The sequence below is a fragment of the Equus quagga genome, chromosome 20, assembly GCF_021613505.1.
Source record: "Equus quagga isolate Etosha38 chromosome 20, UCLA_HA_Equagga_1.0, whole genome shotgun sequence".
Taxonomy (NCBI): domain Eukaryota; kingdom Metazoa; phylum Chordata; class Mammalia; order Perissodactyla; family Equidae; genus Equus; species Equus quagga.
The window spans coordinates 5,207,018-5,225,389 of NC_060286.1; the positions used below are offsets into that span (position 1 = coordinate 5,207,018).

The 18,372-nt window shown below is 38.7% G+C and overlaps 1 protein-coding gene across 9 annotated transcripts in view; it reads left to right on the plus strand.

Annotated features, from left to right (window-relative positions):
- The window catches only part of KIAA0586 (KIAA0586 ortholog), a 116,152-nt gene that overhangs the window by 41,906 nt on the left and 55,874 nt on the right, over window positions 1-18,372 (plus strand). For all 9 annotated transcript variants that reach the window (XM_046647565.1, XM_046647563.1, XM_046647564.1 and 6 more), the window contains 5 exons: window positions 3,311-3,510; window positions 6,743-6,902; window positions 7,337-7,544; window positions 8,126-8,379; window positions 15,426-15,502. In XM_046647565.1, coding sequence (XP_046503521.1) covers window positions 3,311-3,510; window positions 6,743-6,902; window positions 7,337-7,544; window positions 8,126-8,379; window positions 15,426-15,502 — 899 coding nt within the window. The remainder of the gene's footprint in view (window positions 1-3,310; window positions 3,511-6,742; window positions 6,903-7,336; window positions 7,545-8,125; window positions 8,380-15,425; window positions 15,503-18,372) is intronic.

Below are 18,372 nucleotides of genomic sequence, written 5' to 3' on the forward strand. Positions count from 1 at the left end.
GCATAATGCTTTGACAATTATGTTTTGTGCATGTAGTCATATTACCCTCTATGGATATACCATAATTTGTTAATCCATTTACCAGTTGATGGACATTTGTAGTCTTTTAGTTTTTGGCTATTATATATAAAGCTGTGATATGAATATTTACAAACAAATCTTTTAGACATAGCTTTTGATTTCTCTTGGTCATATGGTAAGTAGTTGTTTAACTTTATAAGAAACTGCTAAATGTTTCCAAAGTGGTGGTTCTGTTTTGCGTCCTACACAGCAGTATATGAGAGTTCCAGGTGCTTCACATGCTCGCCTACAGTTGGCGTTGTCAGTGTTTTTAATTATAGTCATTCTGTAAGCATATAGAGATATCTCATTATGTTTTTTATTTGCATTTCCCCAATGACTAATGATATTGTACAGTTTTTTTGTGTGTGCGTGTGAGGTAGATTAGCCCTGAGCTATCATCTGTACCCATGTTCCTCCACTTTATATGTGGGACACCGCCACAGCATGTCTTGATGAGCGATGTGTTGGTCCACACCACACCTGGGATCCAAATCCATGACCCCTGGGCCAACAAAGCAGAATGAGTAAACAACCACTATGATACCGGGCCGGCCCCTGTTGTACAATTTTTAGTGTGTTTATTTCCCACCTGTATATTTACTTTGGTAAAGTATCTTTTTAAATCTCTTGCTCATTTTTAAATTGGAGTTTGTGTCTTCCTATTATTAAGTTGTAAAAGTTCATTACTTATCCTGGATACAAGTCCTTTATTGGACATATGTTTGCAAATATGTTCTAGTTTGTATCTTACCTTTTTGTTTTTTCAACATTATCTTTGGAAGACCAAAAGATTGATTTTGATAAAGGTTAATTTATCAATTTTTCTTTTATAGTTTGTGGAGTTTTTGGTGCATTATTTAAAAACTCTTTGACTAACTTAAGATCATTTAGATTTTCTCGTATATTTTCTTCCGGAAGATGTGTGGTTTTAGACTACACATTTAGGTCAAGGGTGCATTTTGAGTTAATTTTTATATATGTTGTGAAATAGGAATCAAGATTTTTTTTCTTTTGGTGTACAGACATCCAGTTGTTCTAGCATTATTTGTTGAAAAGATCATGCTTTCCCCCACTGAATTGCTTGATGCCTTTGTTGAAAATCAGTTAGCTAACTATGTGTGAATCTGTTTCTGGACTTTCTGTCTTGTCCCACTGATCTGTAAGTCTGTCTTTACATCAATACCACACTTCTTGATTACTGTGATTTAAAAATAAGTCTTAATTGGATTTGCAAGTTCTCCAACTTTGTTCTTTCGTTTTTTCTTTTTTACATTCCTGTGTATCATTATTTTTTTCACTTCTCTCCGGTCCAGAATAACTTACTCTTCTTCCTTCCTAGGCTGTCCCTTACTGCCCAAATCCGAGACTTCAGAGTCTATATTTACTGCTTTTACCTTCTCAGCCCACTTTCTCCTTAGTCCTTAGGGGCTGGCTTTCTGCCCTCCTGCTAGTGAAACTCCTCTCTCACGTCATTTGGTTGTCACAGACAACCTTTTTTCAAATCATCATCCTCCTGGAAGACTCTAGCATGGGCACTCTTGACCACCTCTGCTTCCCACAATGTCCACTGGATTTGGTTTCTTAGAATTCATTCTGTTGTTCTCCCTCCTGTCTTTTAAATTTAAGACATCATTTCCTTGTCTTTTTTTCTGCTACTTGAATAAAAATTTCGCCCAAGTTTCTGTGCTCTGCGCTCTTCCTTTTTGTGTTTTTTCAGGCTCCTCTTGCCATTAGTTATCCTCTGTCAGTTGATGGCCCCTCAGTGGCGCATCCAGGCTGTGAACTGGCAGTTCTGCATGTTGATAAATATTCTACTTGATACTCCAGTGGCACCCCAAACTTGGCATGTCCAAAATGTATCTCATTTTTCTAACCAAACTCGTTCTTTCTTTGTTTCTATTTCTGTTAATGATATCACAATTTTCCAAGTGCCCAATCTCCAAAGCCTTGGGAGTTATTGTTTGTTCTGTTTTCCTTTTTTGGATCTTAGTCCCCACCCGGCTACATCCTACATCCTAGCACCGGAAAATTTCCTGTTGCGTTTGGTAAATTCTTCCTATTTAGTGTAACTCAAATGCCTCCTCCACTGCTGCTATCCCGAGTTTTCTTGCATCATCTCAGTTTTTGAAGGAAGGAAAAAAATGACCAACAGTTATGAGGAAATTGTCATTTTCCTGGATGAAAATCTTAAAATTTCCAAATTGGGTGTTTAGATTCTGTTCTCTTTTCTTTAAAAGCGTGTGTGTTTGCTTTTGTTTTGCCTATGTCTGGGTAGGGCTTTGGGGCTTTGTAATAAAGATGTTTTGATTTTTGGTCATGCCAACACAGTGAAATTATGTGAACTAAAAAGGAGAAGTATTAACATAGACTGTCGAATATAAATTTGGTATTGTGATAGTCTTTCCCATGGTAACTCCAGAGTAAATTGCTATTACTTAACCCTCAACAAGTGATCCCAAGACACCTGCACCCACTTTTTAGGTAATTCCAGATCTTTCTGCCATAGTAGTGCTATTTAAGGAATATTCTTTGGAGAGGTTCCATCTCTATCAGTTATATAGATCATTGTTTACATGTTTTCCCAACAGAGTTTTAGAAATATAGCTGCATCAAGTCTAATAAAGTCTGTTAAGGAAGTTTTACTGAATTTTATGTACATTCATACAAGTGAAAAGTACAACCCACTTGGAAAATTAATATACCTGTAAGGTTTCTGATATCAAATACCTAAACTACTAGAAGAGTTTGAGGAGGATTAGCCTGTAATGTTAATAATTGATGTATCTGGGACTAGAAGGAAGAAAGGTTTGTCTTCATATTTATGAAGCAGCTACCATTTCTCTAAAATTCCCCCACAGTCATTGTGTCCTTGTATTTTGGCCAAGATCTGTCACAGGGTTTTCTGTTGCCTCCTCTTGGAAATGTGGCTTGTTTTCAGATGAGAGCATTTATTGTGGATGCAAATCCTTTTTATCACTAAATTCTGTAGTGGTAGGGAAGAGGCCATTTAAGTAAATTTTCATCAGGGTGATTTCCTCCCCTTTTTGGTTTGCTTATAAGAGGCTGTTCATTATGTAAGTTATCATCTTATGCTCTTTCATAATAAGTAGATTTTGTATTTTTGTTTCTGTTCCTCCTCCCACCCCCTCATACACATATGTTTGCATCTCTGAAATTTTGAAAATTAAGGTTTGGATGGCAAGCATGATTCTTGCACAGTTATTCTGAAATTCTTTCATTTTTTTAGTGGAAGGAACAAGCAGTGGTGCCCTCCAGCTTTTTGTGGACGCCGGGGTCCCTGTGAATTCCGACATGATTAGCCATTTTGTGAATGAAGCTCTTGCTGAGACCATTGCTGTCATGCTGGGTGACAGAGAAGCAAAGAAGCAAGGTCCTGTTGCTACAAGTGTTTCTGGAGATGCTTCAGCAAGCAGAACATACTTGCCGGTAGGCATGATGCACCTTCAGGACTTGGAGTCCTGGGGAATTTTTGATACGTTTATTAAAGAACAGTAAAATGTACACATTTTAAATTGGCTTTGTTAAGATCAGAGTTTGTGGTGGAGATTGATTCCTTATTGCTATGATTCCAGTAACATTTTCCCCAGCATTTTATTTTAAAACTTTTAAGTCTATAGAAAATCTGAAAGTATGATACAATGAACATTTTTATACCTTTTACCTGTGTTTACCAATTGATAACATTTTGACATTTTCTTTATCTGTCTTTATATGTTATATATTATGTGTTCTTTAAATATCGTTTGAAATTTGCAGATATCATGACACTTTACTTCTGAAACCATTAGCCATATCTCCTAAGAACAAGATTCTCTCTTACATAACCAAAATACCATTATCATACCCCCCAAATTTAACATTGATATGTTAATACTATGCAATATAGGGTCCATATTCCAATTTCCCTAATTGTTCCCAAAATATCCTTTATAGCTTTTTTTTTTAATTTAAGATATAGCCAACAGCCACACATTGCTTTTGGTTATTATGTAAACTGATATTTTTAACCTTTAAAAGAAAGTTTAGGGGCTAGCCTCGTGGTGGAGCAGCCAGTTTGCATGCTCCACTTTGGCAGGCTGGGGTTCGTGGGTTCAAATCTTGGGCGTGAACATATACGCTGCTCCTCAAGCCATGCTGTGGCAGCATCCCACATACAAAATAGAAGAGGATTGGCACAGATGTTAGCTCAGGGACAATCTTCCTCACCAAAAAATAAGTAAATAAATAAGGTGAAAAAGAAAAGAAAGTGTATTTTAGGCACTTTTGTTATTGTTTGTTTAATGAGCCTTATTAAGAGTTTCTACTCTATTATAGCAACATGAAATTATATAAAACCAAAATATAGTCTATATTACCAGCTGTTTAAACCTTCGTGGTCACTTCTGATTCATCACAGAGACATCATGTTATATAGGTGAAACATTTAAATTGCCTCATTTGAAGTATAAACATAAAGGTAGATATCTGAATTTTATGGAGATTGGTGTGATGTGATTGGTGTGCCCGAGTTGGTCCATGGTTTTGGTCTGTGCTGTATTAGCTCAGTGGTAACGCATATGGTGCAGGTGTCAGGGTTGTGGTTTTCTCTGTGTTAATTAACTTTGGTTTGTTTCTGACCATCTACTGGATATACTTTCATGATGGTAACTCAATGAGGAAATGTAGGAAAATAAGTATAAATGGGCAGTATATGGAATTGGACTTTGGAACATGGACTCTGGAGTTGGGAAGATTTGAATTTGCACCCTCAGTTCTGTTACTTTAGTCTTATTTGTATAATAGAGATAAAATACTTAGAGTTTAAACAACCATAGCTTTACCAAAATCTGCTTACTGAGTATCTAGGGAGGCAAGCGCCTCTCCCCCTCGCCGTATTGTTCCTTAGCTTCAGAATTGTCATGGCTTCTCTTGGTCTTTTGATCTTCCAAATATATTTTAAAATTAATTTTCAAGTTCTGTAAAAGATTTTATTGGGATTTTTATGGGAATTAATTCTATTTTAATTGGTTTAATTTGGGGAGAACTGACATCTTTATGATTCTGTATCTTAGCCATCATTTAAGATTTTGTGGAAGATTCAGTGAGATGATAAATGAAAAGAGCTTAAGTTAGTGCCTGGAGCTTGGTAAATACTCACTTATCTTCATTATCCATTACCATTACTAGTGGAATAGCATCAAATCCCGTCATGGTGATGAGTCAGTAGCATTATATTTGAAAACAATGCTCTTATGCTATAGGTTTATGCAGTCAAGAAGGAAAAAAAAATATGGGGCCAGCCCGGTGGTGTAGCAGTTAAGTTCACGTGCTCCACTTTGGTGGCCCGGGGTTTACAGGATTGGATCCCAGGCACAGACCTAGCACGGCTCGTCAAGCCATGCTGTAGCAGCATCCCACATAAAGAAGAGGAAGACTGGCAGAGATGTTAGCTCAGCAACAATCTTCCTCACAAAAGAAGAAGAAGAAGAAGAAAAAAATATAGTGTATTTCTTTTGTTTAAAAATCAAGGCTAAGAATATGCTAATTATTAAATGATGCTATAGAATTTCTAATGTGCTTTATGGTTTTTAAATTGCATATCAATTTGTGACTCATAATGCAGGATAAAGGCTAGTCAACCTACTATGTAAAGACATTTTAGAATGAGCAGAAAAAGACAAATAATGCATCTGAAAAATAAGGTAAAAATGTGTCGAGACCGGTCACACACAAAAGAAATACAAATGGCCCATGTACATACAAAAAGATGGTCAATCTGACTGATAATAAGAAAAAAAATCACTGAAATCCCATTTTTACTGATCAGATTTGTAAAACTGCAAGTTTGATAATGCTATTGTTCAGCAAATCTTGGGGAAATGGGAATTCTCGTGCTTTCCAGTGTTAGTGTCAAATAGCACAACCCTCTAGAGGGAAATTGGGCAATATGTACTCAAATTAAAAATGCAATTAGTCTTTTAACCAAGCAGTCCCGCTTCTGGGAATCTACTCCACAGAGAATCTGGAGACGTGTAAGATGACTTAGGTCAAGGTTATATTTGATAACTCGGGGGAAGGGAGCCAGGTAGATGGTCACGGATAGGAAAGGAGATGGAATTTTCACTCTCATCCTTTTTTATCTTTTCGATTTTGAATCATTTGAGTGATTACCTATTTAACAAACTGATTTGAAAGTGTTTACTTTTTTCTTACCTAGTCCTTTCCATCTCTCTATTATCTTTATTTCGTCCCCCGTGCTTTTTCTTATACTTTCATTGCTTTTTACAAGCTCTGTTCTTTTGTGCTAAAAGTCTGATTTTTGATATCTTGTCACTTGTTTAAAATGCTTCCTTTCTGCTCCATGGCCCACCTGGCTTATGTTTGGGTTTGATCTTCAGGTGTGTCTGTTTAATCTTCCTCTGTGTTAGAAGAGGGAACCTTAGATTTCTTTGGGGCTCACTTCAGAGACAGAGCTATTTCAGTTACCTGAGGCCTTCTGCGGGCTAGTCTTCAGACTAATAGCTAGAGGTTCAAAAGCCAGGATATTTATTTAGGGCTCCATTTTGTCCCCCTATATGTTTAAATTCTCTGTAACCTCTCAGTGAACTCATTTTATTGTTTCAAATTACCTTTATTTGGGTGATTATAAGCACCATTTATCTCGTTTTATTTATTTTAGGCCAGAGTATGTACCCCAGTGGCCACCCCACAGCCAACTCCTCCTCGCTCCCCTTGCTCACCTCCTAAGGAGTGTGTGTTGGTAAAAACTCCAGATTCTTCTCCCTGTGATTCAGATCATGATGTAGCTTTTCCTGTCAAAGAAATATTTGCTGAAAAAGGTAGAAACCTTATTTCTATAATTCAGTTTTAATTTTAGCAACTATTCAATAAAACTTCATGGTTTGTTTTATAAGATGCTTTATAGATTAATATACACATACCTGTTGCTTACTAGGTTTTAGTAAATCATTTTTCTTGCATAGAAACTAAGGAATTGGTTGCCACTTTTTAAAATATATTATCTAATAGATACTGAGACTACTTTAAGTTCATGGTGGTGCTAAAAGTGATAAGTCTTTTCAAGGTTATTTTTTAAGCTTTACTAATTAATTTGGGAATTTTCCCATTAGTGGCCACCATCATTATTATTAATTACTGTTGCCATTATTTGTATGTCAAAATGTTAAGATTTCTCAAACAGCATTATCTTGCCTGCCTATGGAGTTGTTCACTGACTTTTATCATTTTCTTTCTTTTAAAAAAAAATGTTCAGGAAATGATGTGCCTGCCGTCACACTTGTTAACACCCCTGCTGCTACACCTCCTCCTGCAGCAGCTCTTACCCCAACTTCGTCAGAGATTTCCATGGACAAATTGAAGATATCAAGCCCAGAGCCTCCCAAGCCATGGAGTGATGGAGACCTGCCACTGGAAGAAGAGAATCCTAACTCTCCTCGGGAAGAGCTCCACCCACGAGCTATGTGAGCCGTGACATATTCACTTTTAGTAACTGTGCAGTTCGTCTTAGGTTGACTGTGTGACCCATTGGAAACATCAGAAATGATAAATGAAGCTTTATGAGTCACAAGCTACTTTATACATTAGTGAAAAGAAATTTCATAAATTTTAAGTTTTTAAAATTTTTATCAAATTTATTTATACCTTCAATTCTTTTATTTCAAAATTGATTTTATTTTATTCTTTTATTTATTTAGATTTTTTTGGGAAACAGATTAAAATAAAGATATCTGTCATATTGGTAATAAAATAGAAAATGCTTTCTCTGCAGTGTGAATCTTCATTTACCATGATCAGTTGACTTTTAGAGTACCATAAATTCGCATGTAGATTTATTTATGGATGGTAGAACTTACAAGATGATCTGTGATTAAAGCATGAAAACAATTTTGGAAAAATAAGTCTTGTTAATTAATTATAGTAGTGCAGATTATAGAGATACTTGCCTAAAGGAAACAATACCTTTGAATCTCTTTTTGAATATCAAAATTAATGTAAACCTTCAGTGACCCAATAAGTTCAAAATATGTCTTTTTCTTCTTAGTGTAATGTCTGTGGCCAAAGATGAAGAACCTGAGAGCGTGGATGTCACTGCTCAGCCTGCACCTCCCAAGCCAGTTCCCTTTACGCCGCTTCCTGCTGGCACCAAGGCCCCTTCCCCCATACAGATGCCCAGTTCTGACTCATCAACCATGGAGAGCACCTTGAGCGTTACTGTCACTGAAACCGAAACTTCGGACAGACCTATCTCTGAAGGAGAGATTTTATTTAACTGTGGTCAAAAAGTGGCTTCCAAGAGTGAGTTAACTTGTATCAATTGATTTCACCAGTTAGATTGTGATAATTCCTAAGTAATGCTTAGATTATGATATTTCCTAATACTTTTCTGTTTAAAGTGTTTTTACTTAATTTTCAAGATTTAGCATGGTATAGTAGAAAGAATATGGACTCTTCAAGTTAACCTTTGTGGCCCTTAACCTCAGAATGTAAAATCTCCCCCATAAGTCCCACCCTCCAGAAGTAATATCGCTCTTAATAGTTTGGGATATACCCTTCCAGTCTTTTTTTTTTAATACATATATAGATGCATAAATACATTTATATGTGTATGTATTTTTGCCTTTAAAAAATAGGATCATACTATACATACTGTTTTGACACCTGAATTTTTTTTTTTTTTTTAATTACTGTTATGATAGATTACAACCTTGTGAGATTTCAGTTGTACATTTTTGTTAGTCATGTTGTGGGTACACCACTTCCCCCTTTGTGCCCTCCCCCCAACCCCCCTTTTCCCTGGTAACCACCGATCAGATCTCCTTATCAATATACTAACTTCCACCTATGAGTGGAGTCATATAGAGTTCGTCTTTCTCTGACTGGCTTATTTCGCTTAACATAATACCCTCGAGGTCCATCCGCGTTGCTGTGAATGGGCCAATTTTGTCTTTTTTTATGGCTGAGTAGTATTCCATTGTGTATATATACCACATCTTCTTTATCCAATCATCAGTTTCTGGGCATGTAGGTTGGTTCCACGTCTTGGCTATTGTAAATAATGCTGCGATGAACATAGGGGTGCAACGGACTCTTGAGATTTCTGATTTCAGGTTCTTAGGATAGATACCCAGTAATGGGATGGCTGGGTCATAGGGTATTTCTATTTTTAACTTTTTGAGAAATCTCCATACTGTTTTCCATAGTGGCTGTACCAGTTTGCATTCCCACCAACAGTGTATGAGGGTTCCTTTTTCTCCACAACCTCTTCAACATTTGTCGCTCTTGGTTTTGGATTTTTTTGCCAATCTAACGGGTGTAAGGTGATATCTTAGTGTAGTTTTGATTTGCATTTCCCTGATGATTAGTGATGATGAACATCTTTTCATGTATCTCTTGGCCATATTCATATCTTCTTTTGAGAAATGTCTGTTCATGTCCTCTGCCCATTTTTTGATCGGGTTGTTTGTTTTTTTGTTGTTAAGCAGTGTGAGTTCTTTGTATATTATGGAGATTAACCCTTTGTCGGATAAGTGGCTTGTAAATATTTTTTCCCAATTAGTGAGCTGTTTTTTTGTTTCAATCCTGTTTTCCCTTGCCTTGAAGAAGCTCTTTAGTCTGATGAAGTCCCATTTGTTTATTCTTTCTATTATTTCCCTCAACTGAGGAGTTATAGTGTCTGAAAAGATTCTTTTGAAACTGATGTCAAAGAGTGTACTGCCTATATTCTCTTCCAAAAGACTTATTGTCTCAGGCCTAATCTTTAGGTCTTTGATCCATTTTGAGTTTATTTTGGTGTGTGGTGAAAAAGAATGGTCAATTTTCAATCTTTTGCATGTGGCTGTCCAGTTTTCCCAGCACGATTTGTTGAAGAGACTTTCTTTTCTCCATTGTAGGCCCTCTGCTCCTTTGTCGAAGATTAGCTGTCCATAGATATGTGGTTTTATCTTTGGGCTTTCAATTCTGTTCCGTTGATCTGTGGACCTGTTTTTGTACCAGTACCATGCTGTTTTGATCACTGTAGCTTTGTAGTATGTTTTGAAATCGGGGATTGTGATTCCACCGGCTTTGTTTTTCTTGCTCAGGATTGCTTTAGCAATTCGCGGTCTTTTGTTGCCCCATATGAATTTTAGGATTGTTTGTTCAATTTCTGTGAAGAATGTTCTTGGGATTCTGATTGGGATAGCATTGAATCTGTAGATTGCTTTAGGTAGTATGGACATTTTAACTATGTTTATTCTTCCAATCCATGTGCATGGAATGTCTTTCCATCTCTTTATGTCATCGTCAATTTCTTTCAAGAAAGTCTTGTAGTTTTCATTGTATAGATCCTTCACTTCCTTGGTTAAGTTTATCCCAAGGTATTTTATTCTTTTCGTTGCGATTATGAATGGGATTGAGTTCTTGAGTTCTTTTTCTGTTAGTTCATTGTTAGTGTATAGAAATGCTACTGATTTATGCACGTTAATTTTATACCCTGCTACTTTGCTGTAGTTGTTGATTATTTCTAATAGTTTTCTATGGATTCTTTGGGGTTTTCTATACCCCAAAGATCATGTCGTCTGCAAACAGCGAGAGTTTTACTTCTTCGTTACCTATTTGGATTCCTTTTATTTCTTTTTCCTGCCACATTGCTCTGGCCAGCACCTCCAGTACTATGTTGAATAGGAGTGGTGAAAGTGGGCACCCTTGTCTTGTTCCTGTCCTCAGAGGGATGGCTTTCAGTTTTTGTCCATTGAGTATGATGTTGGCTGTGGGTCTGTCATATATGGCCTTTATTATGTTGAGGTACTTTCCTTCTATACCCATTTTATTGAGGGTTTTTTATCATAAATGGGTGTTGGATCTTGTCGAATGCTTTCTCTGCATCTATTGAGATGATCGTGTGGTTTTTGTTTTTCATTTTGTTGATGTAGTGTATCACGTTGATTGACTTGCAGATGTTGAACCATCCCTGTGTCCCTGGTATAAATCCCACTTGATCATGGTGTATAATCTTTTTGATGTATTGCTGTATTCGGTTTGCCAAAATTTTGTTGAGGATTTTTGCATCTACGTTCATCAGTGATATCGGCCTGTAGTTCTCCTTCTTTGTGTTGTCCTTGTCAGGTTTGGGGATCAGAGTGATGTTGGCTTCATAGAATGTGTTAGGGAGTGCTCCATCTTTCCCAATTTTCTGGAACAGTTTGAGAATAATAGGTATTAAGTCTTCTTTGAATGTTTGTTAGAATTCTCCAGAGAAGCCATCTGGTCCTGGACTCTTATTTTTGGGGAGGTTTTTGATTACCGTTTCTATTTCCTTACTTGTGATTGGCCTATTCAGATTCTCCATTTCTTCCTGATTCAGTTTGGGGAGATTGTAGGAGTCTAGGAATTTGTCCATTTCTTCCAGGTTGTTCAATTTGTTGGCATATAGTTTTTCATAGTATTCTCTTATGATCTCTTGTATTTCATTGGTATCTGTTGTGATTTCTCCTCTCTCATTCCTAATTTTATTTGTTTGTGATTTCTCTCTTCTTTTCTTGGTGAGTCTGGCTAAAGATTTGTCAATTTTGTTAATTCTTTCGAAGAACCAACTCTTTGTTTCATTTATCCTTTCTATTGTCTTTTTTGTTTCAATATCGTTTATTTCTGCTCTTATTTTTATTATTTCCCTCCTTCCACTGACTCTGGGCTTTGTTTGTTCTTCTTTTTCTAGTTCTGTTAGGTGTCGTTTGAGGTTGCTTATGTGAGCTTTTTCTTGTTTAGTGAGGTGAGCCTGTATTGCGATGAATTTCCCTCTTAGGACTGCTTTTGCTGTATCCCAAATGATTTGGTATGTCGTGTTCTCATTTTCATTTGTCTCCAGATAATATTTGATTTCTTCTTTAATTTCTTCAATGATCCATTGTTTGTTCAGAAGCGTGTTGTTTAGTCTCCACATTTTTGCACCTTTCTCTGCTTTTTTCTTGTAGTTGATTTCTAGTTTAATAGCGTTATGATCAGAAAAGATGCTTGATATTATTTCAACTCTCTTGTATTTATTGATGTTTGCTTTGGTTCCCAAAATATGGTCAATCCTTGAGAATGTTCCATGTGCACTTGAGAAGAATGTGTAACCTGCTGTTTTTGGATGAAGTGGTCTATATATATCTATTAAGTCCATCTGGTCTAATTTTTCATTTAATTCTATTATTTCCTTGTTGATTTTCTATCTGGATGTTCTGTCCATTGGTGTTAATGGTGTGTTGAGGTCCCCTACTATTATTGTATTGTTGTTGATGTCTTCTTTTAGTTCTATTAAGAGTTGCTTTACAAATTTTGGTGCTCCTGTGTTGGGTGCGTATATATTTATAAGTGTTATGTCTTCTTGGTGGAGAGTCCCTTTTATCATTATATACTGTCCCTCTTTTCTTTCTTTATCTGTTTTGCTTTGAAATCTACCTTGTCTGATATTAGTATAGCGACACCTGCTTTCTTTTGTTCTCCTAATTGTGTCTGATAATTCTCGAAGAGTTTCTTCATTTCTTTTTAGTCTTACTTCTCTCTCCTCCTCTGCCTGCAGCAATTCGATATTGCCATCTTCCAAATTGCTAATTCTTTCCTCCATATTATCGGCCCTACTATTCAGTGCATCTAGATTTTTCTTAATCTCCTCTATTGTGGTCTTCATTTCCAATATTTCTGTTTGGTTCTTCTTTATTGTATCAAACTCTTTTATGACATAGCTCCTGAACTCGTTGAGTTGTTGGTCAGAATTCTCTCTTAACTCATTGAGTATTTTAATGATGGCTGTTTTGAAGTCATCATCATTTAGGTCATATATCTCATTTTCTTTGGGATTGTTTTCTGTGTATTTGTTATTTTCCTTCTGTTCTGGAGATTTAATGTATTTTTTCATGTTGCTTGATGTTGTTGATTTGTGCCTCCGCATAGAGATAGAGTTTAGTTGCTCCTTTCACTTGTTTCTGCTGCTGCAGTGGGGGAGCAGCTGTTTATACTGCACCAACCAGGAACCCTATCCGCAGTTGCTAACTGGGCCTGGGCCCCTCCTCGTAGTCACAGTGGTACTTTGGATTCCCTCCTCTGCCATGGGGGCCGTCACAGAGGGGCTTCAGGCTGCTGGTGCCTACTGTTGCAGCCCACCTAGATGTGCTCCCTCCTTGGGGTCTGCAACGGTGTTATGGGCTTTTCCAGCAGCCAGGGGTGGGATCACTTATATTTGTCGCTCCGTCACTGTCGGCACCCACAAAATCTCACTTGTCCACTATGGGTCGCAGGAGAGCTATTGGCATCTTCTACAGTCTGTGGTTAGTTCACCTAGCTATGCTACTTTTGTCCTGGGGTCTTCCAGCCTTGTGGCTGCCGGATGGGTGCTTTCTACTAGTGCTGTGCAGAGGCTTTCCCTGAGGCTACTGTGAGCCTGTAGGGTTTCCCCTTAGGCTATGGAGCTGGGTCGCTGGAACTCCACCCAGCCTCAGTCCTGTTCCCCAGAAACTCAGGGAGCCCTTTGCCCTGTCTTGGGGGATAGCCGGAGATACTGATTTCAGTGGTAGCTGGTCAGCTGCTGCCCTGCCTGATATTCTCCTCTCCGGGACCCTCCCAGTATTGTGGATGCTGGGCATGGCCCCTCCGCTAATAGCAGACAGAGAGTTTTGTCTGCTGCCCGGGCAGAACTCTGGAGCTTCCCCTCTGGGCCGTGGAGCCGGCCTCTGGAGCTTCACCCAGCCCCAGTCCTCTCCGAGATCTCTGAGATCTCCAGCAATCCCTAGCCCCACGGGGCGGGCAGCGGCAGCTTGGGGTCACCTCGCCCTCTGGGATTCTCTCCGGAACTTTCCCGGAGTTGTGAATGCTGGGCGTGGCCCCGCCACTAATGGCAGACAGAGAGTTTTGTCTGCTGCCCGGGCAGAACTCTGGAGCTTCCCCTCCAGGGCGCGGAGCGGGCCTCTGGAGTTTCACCCAGCCCCAGTCCTCTCTGAGATCTCCGGCAATCCCTAGCCCCATGGGGCGGGCAACGGCAGCTGGAGGTCACCTCGCCCTCTGGGGTTCTCTCCGGGAGTTTCCCGGAGTTGTGAATGCTAGGCGTGGCCCCTCCGCTAATGGCAGACAGAGAGTTTTGTCTGCTGCCCAGGCGGAACTCTGGAGCTTCCCCTCCGGGGCACAGAGTCGGCCTCTGGAGCTTCACCCAGCCCCAGTCCGCTCCGAGATCTCCGGCAATCCCTAGCCCCACCGTGCAGGCAGTGGCAGCCGGGGGACCTCCGTACCCTCACCGATTCTCTCTGGGACCCTCCAGGTGCCGTGAACACTAGGCGGGATCTCCCCGCCAATGGTGGGGAGAGACTCTCCCTGCAGGCTCAGGTGTGTAACTCTAGAGTTTCCCTCTGTGTTTAGGAGTAATTGCGGGGGGTTTAGGTAGGGTTCTGGTCACCTGTTTCCACCGTCGCTCCTCTGTTGTGTGCTCGCTCCTGCCCTAGATGTGTGTTGATCTTCTGGGGGTGTCCGTTGGAAGAAAGCCGCTTGCAGGTACTAGGCTGTTCGGTCGGGGTCAGAGAGTTTTCACCTATTTCCACATCCTCCTGGAGGAAAGTCCGTCCGCCTTCCGATGTATAGTCGCGTGGGTCTCTCAGATGTCCTGAGACGCTGTCTGGATATCCTTTGTTAAGCGATAAGTGTCCAAATAATTGTAGACTCGAAGTGGGAGAGACAAAGAGGACTACTCACGGCGCCATCTTGGATCCTCCTGACACCTGAATTTTTTAACCTAATATATTGTAGACATCTTTCTGTATCGGTACATACAGCTCTACCTCATTTTTTTAGTGGCTGTGTCGTCTATTAAAACAATGCCATAGTGGTGGGCATTTAGATTGTTTTCAGTGTTTCCATACTAGATGTAACTCTCCAGTGACCATCCTTGCACATGTCTATATCTTTGTGCGCTTACCTGGTAACTTCGTTAGAAGACTGCCTGGAAGTGGAATCTATGAGACAGAGGAAGCACTTTAACATAGCCAAATGTTGCCAACATGCTCTCCAGAAAGGTTCATCATTTTTAATTTTAATCAGTTTTTAATTACAACAATAGTATACAGGAGTGCTTCTTCCTCAATTTCATGGTTAATGGTTGATGTTTATAGTTCTTTTTAATTTCTGACAAGCTGGTAGGTGAAACAGAAGTCTCATCTTTGTTATAAAGTGTACTTTTAAAGAAAGTGGTGACATTGAGTAGCTTGTGAATTACTATTTATGAAATTTGCCAGTATTTTTATTGTATAAGTTTAAATGTAATGTTCTATGGCTTTATGGTCAGATTATTTACTAAATTTATACTTCTTCTTTTTTCTAAATTTTTATGTTTTAATTTCTAGTTTTAGGAGACGGAGGATTGTATCTCACAAACCTAGATGATAGCTTATCCAGTACTCTGCGTGATGCCCTTGAGATGGTAAGAAATGACTGACTCCACATTGAATTCTGCCATCAACATCTTGATGAACTTTTTGCCATTGATGAAGGTTTTTTCCTCAAATATTTGAGTTATAGACATAAAATTAAGTAAAATATCCATAAAGGAATTTGAAGTTTCTCACACCATCTCATTATCATATTTGCACATTTCATTATCATAATTGTAAGAATGAAAAGAAAATTGTTATTAACCTCTGTGGCTCCAATAGTCAAAAAATACACAGTCAATATAATTAGGTAATGAAAATCTAGTCGGTGCAAACTGTCACCTAGATTTGTTGCTTTTACAATATTTCAGGCAGGACCTTATCTGTTTAAATCGACTCTCTTATAATACATTTGTTATTTTTCCCTAACTATGATTATAAATTTTCGTGCTAAAAAATAATTGAATTGAATGGCTTAAAAAAATACTGAATTAGGACCCAGGAGTACTAACCCTTACTAGTTATTATCTAGCTCTAGGAAGAAAAAATTTGCACTTAAAAATATCATACAGAAATGATAGTAGGAATTTTCTTTTGAAAATGTTAATGAATAGAAATCTTTACTTTTTATATATTTTTAAACAACCTAAGCGAGGAAAGGTAGTTGTACTCAACTTTCATCTACATTTATCCATAGTCTTCGCTAAGCATTCCTGTTACTGCTTTTAAAAAAAGAAATTTATTTGATAATTTTTAACATGTATTTATCGTAAAGTCATTACTCCAGTCAAGGTCATGAACATATCCATCATCCATCGCTCCCAAAAGCTTCCTCATGCCCTTTTGTAATCCCTCCTTCGTGTCTCCTTCATCCTCTCATTTCCCACATCTCTCCCGCAGCCACTGATCTGCATTCTGTAACTATAGGTTAGTTTGTATTTTCTAGAATTATATAGCAGAGTCACATGGTACGTATTCTTTTTTTGTCTGGTTGCTTTAGCTGAGTGTAATTGTTTTGAGGTTTCTGTATGGTGTAGTGTGTGTCACAGTTCATTCCTTTCTAGTGCTGAGTAGTGTTCTATTGGATGGATGTAGCACAATCTGTCCTTTCACCTGTTGCTGGACATTTGAGTTTATTCCAGTTTTTGACCATTGCAAGTAAAGCTGCTATGAACATTTGTGTACAAGTCTTTGTGTGGACATAGGCTTTCATTTCTTTTGGGTGAATACCTAGGAGTAGAATGGATGGATAATATGGTAGGTATATGTTAAACTTTATGAAAAGCTGTTTAAGTTATTTGCTACAATTTTGTGTAGACTTTTTCCATCTGTGTTTTATTATTCCTATAAATATTTTTGAGCTTTGCTCAGGCACACGGTTAAGTGACTTAAAGATAGTTTTAACCTTTTGAGTCTTGCCTTTAAAATTTATTAGCGCAAGACCAGAGCAGTACTCATTCTAGGGCTAGTTATTCCCTGCCACGGAGGGAAGACCCGTCTATGTACTCCACCCTATGCCTCAAAAATGAGGCTTTCCAGCCTGGCTGGTGGGAACAGCCGTTATTCCAGGCCCTGTGTGAGCATCAGACGCTGTTATATCCAGTCCTTTCTCAGGTGCTTGTTCCTCCAGCCTCATGTAATTACCTCAGATGCGTCTGCTGATCAGTACTCAGCTTAAAACTCAAAGGGGACCTTCTGCGAATCTCCAGAGTTCTCTCCCTGTGCAGCTTTCGCTTTTCTGTTAGTCTTTTTTTTGTGTGTGTCAGGAAGATTGGCCCTCAGCTAACATCCACCTCTTTTACTTGAGGAGGATTGTTGCTGAGCTAACATCTGAGTCAGTCTTCCTCTGTTTTATGTGGGATGCCTCCACAGCATGGCTTGATGAGTGGTGCTGGGTCTGCGCCTGGAATCCTTACCTGTGAACCCCGAGCTGCCAAAGCAGAGCACCCAAACTTAACACTACACCACTGGGTTGGCCTGTGGTAGTCTGTCTTAAGAACTCTACCTCCTGGAGGTTCAGCTCCTTCTTCTCAACTCAGGGATCCACTCAGGGGTTCTCCCTCCTGTGCCACAGCCTGAAAACTCTCCCAAGCAGTAAGCTAGAGCAGTCATAGGGTTCTCCTAATTTGTTCCCATCTCTCAGGGTTCACCGTCTTTTGCTACTGATGATCCACGTCTTGAAATGCAGTTTTTCATATACTTTATCCACTTTTTTAGTTGTTTCAAGGGGTTGGGTAAAGCTAGTCCTCGTTACTCAAACTTGGCTAGAAGTAGAAGTCTAGTTTCATTTTTATCTTTCCATTTGTAACATTATATGTGATTATGATAAAAACAGAGATTGATGTATTTTTGAAAAGTTATGTCCTTCTCTCCCCTTAAAATCATAGTGCTAGAAATTTCTTTAAAGCAACCTATTTAAGTGATATACACTGGGACTGAATGTTAAATTTGGCAGTGGAGCTTTTAAAAAGTGTACATAGTGGCACCATTCTCTGATATGTTGATTGAGTCGATCATAAGGGTTGTATGGTATGCACGTGTGTGGGTAGTTGAAGTGTAGACCTGTATATTTTGAAAACGCTCCCAGGTATTCTGATGTGCATACTCTGTTGAGACCATGTGACTACTTATTTTACTTTGAGTTTAGTGAGGTTAAATCATTTGTTGATATCACATAGCTCTTTAGTGACAGATTCACAACTCTTGTATGGATACATAATACTTTTTCCTTTCATTTTAAGCTAACAACTGTGAATTTTTAGTCTTAATAGGGGCTGTCTGAATTCCAGAGCTTAGGTTGCAAGGAGCTGGGGTTTGTGGTGGGTGCTGGTCAACTCCAGCAAACAGCTTTATCGGCTATGTAGCATCTTTCATAGACACTCAATGGTGTAAAGATGCTGAGTTTGGAAATTGATATATC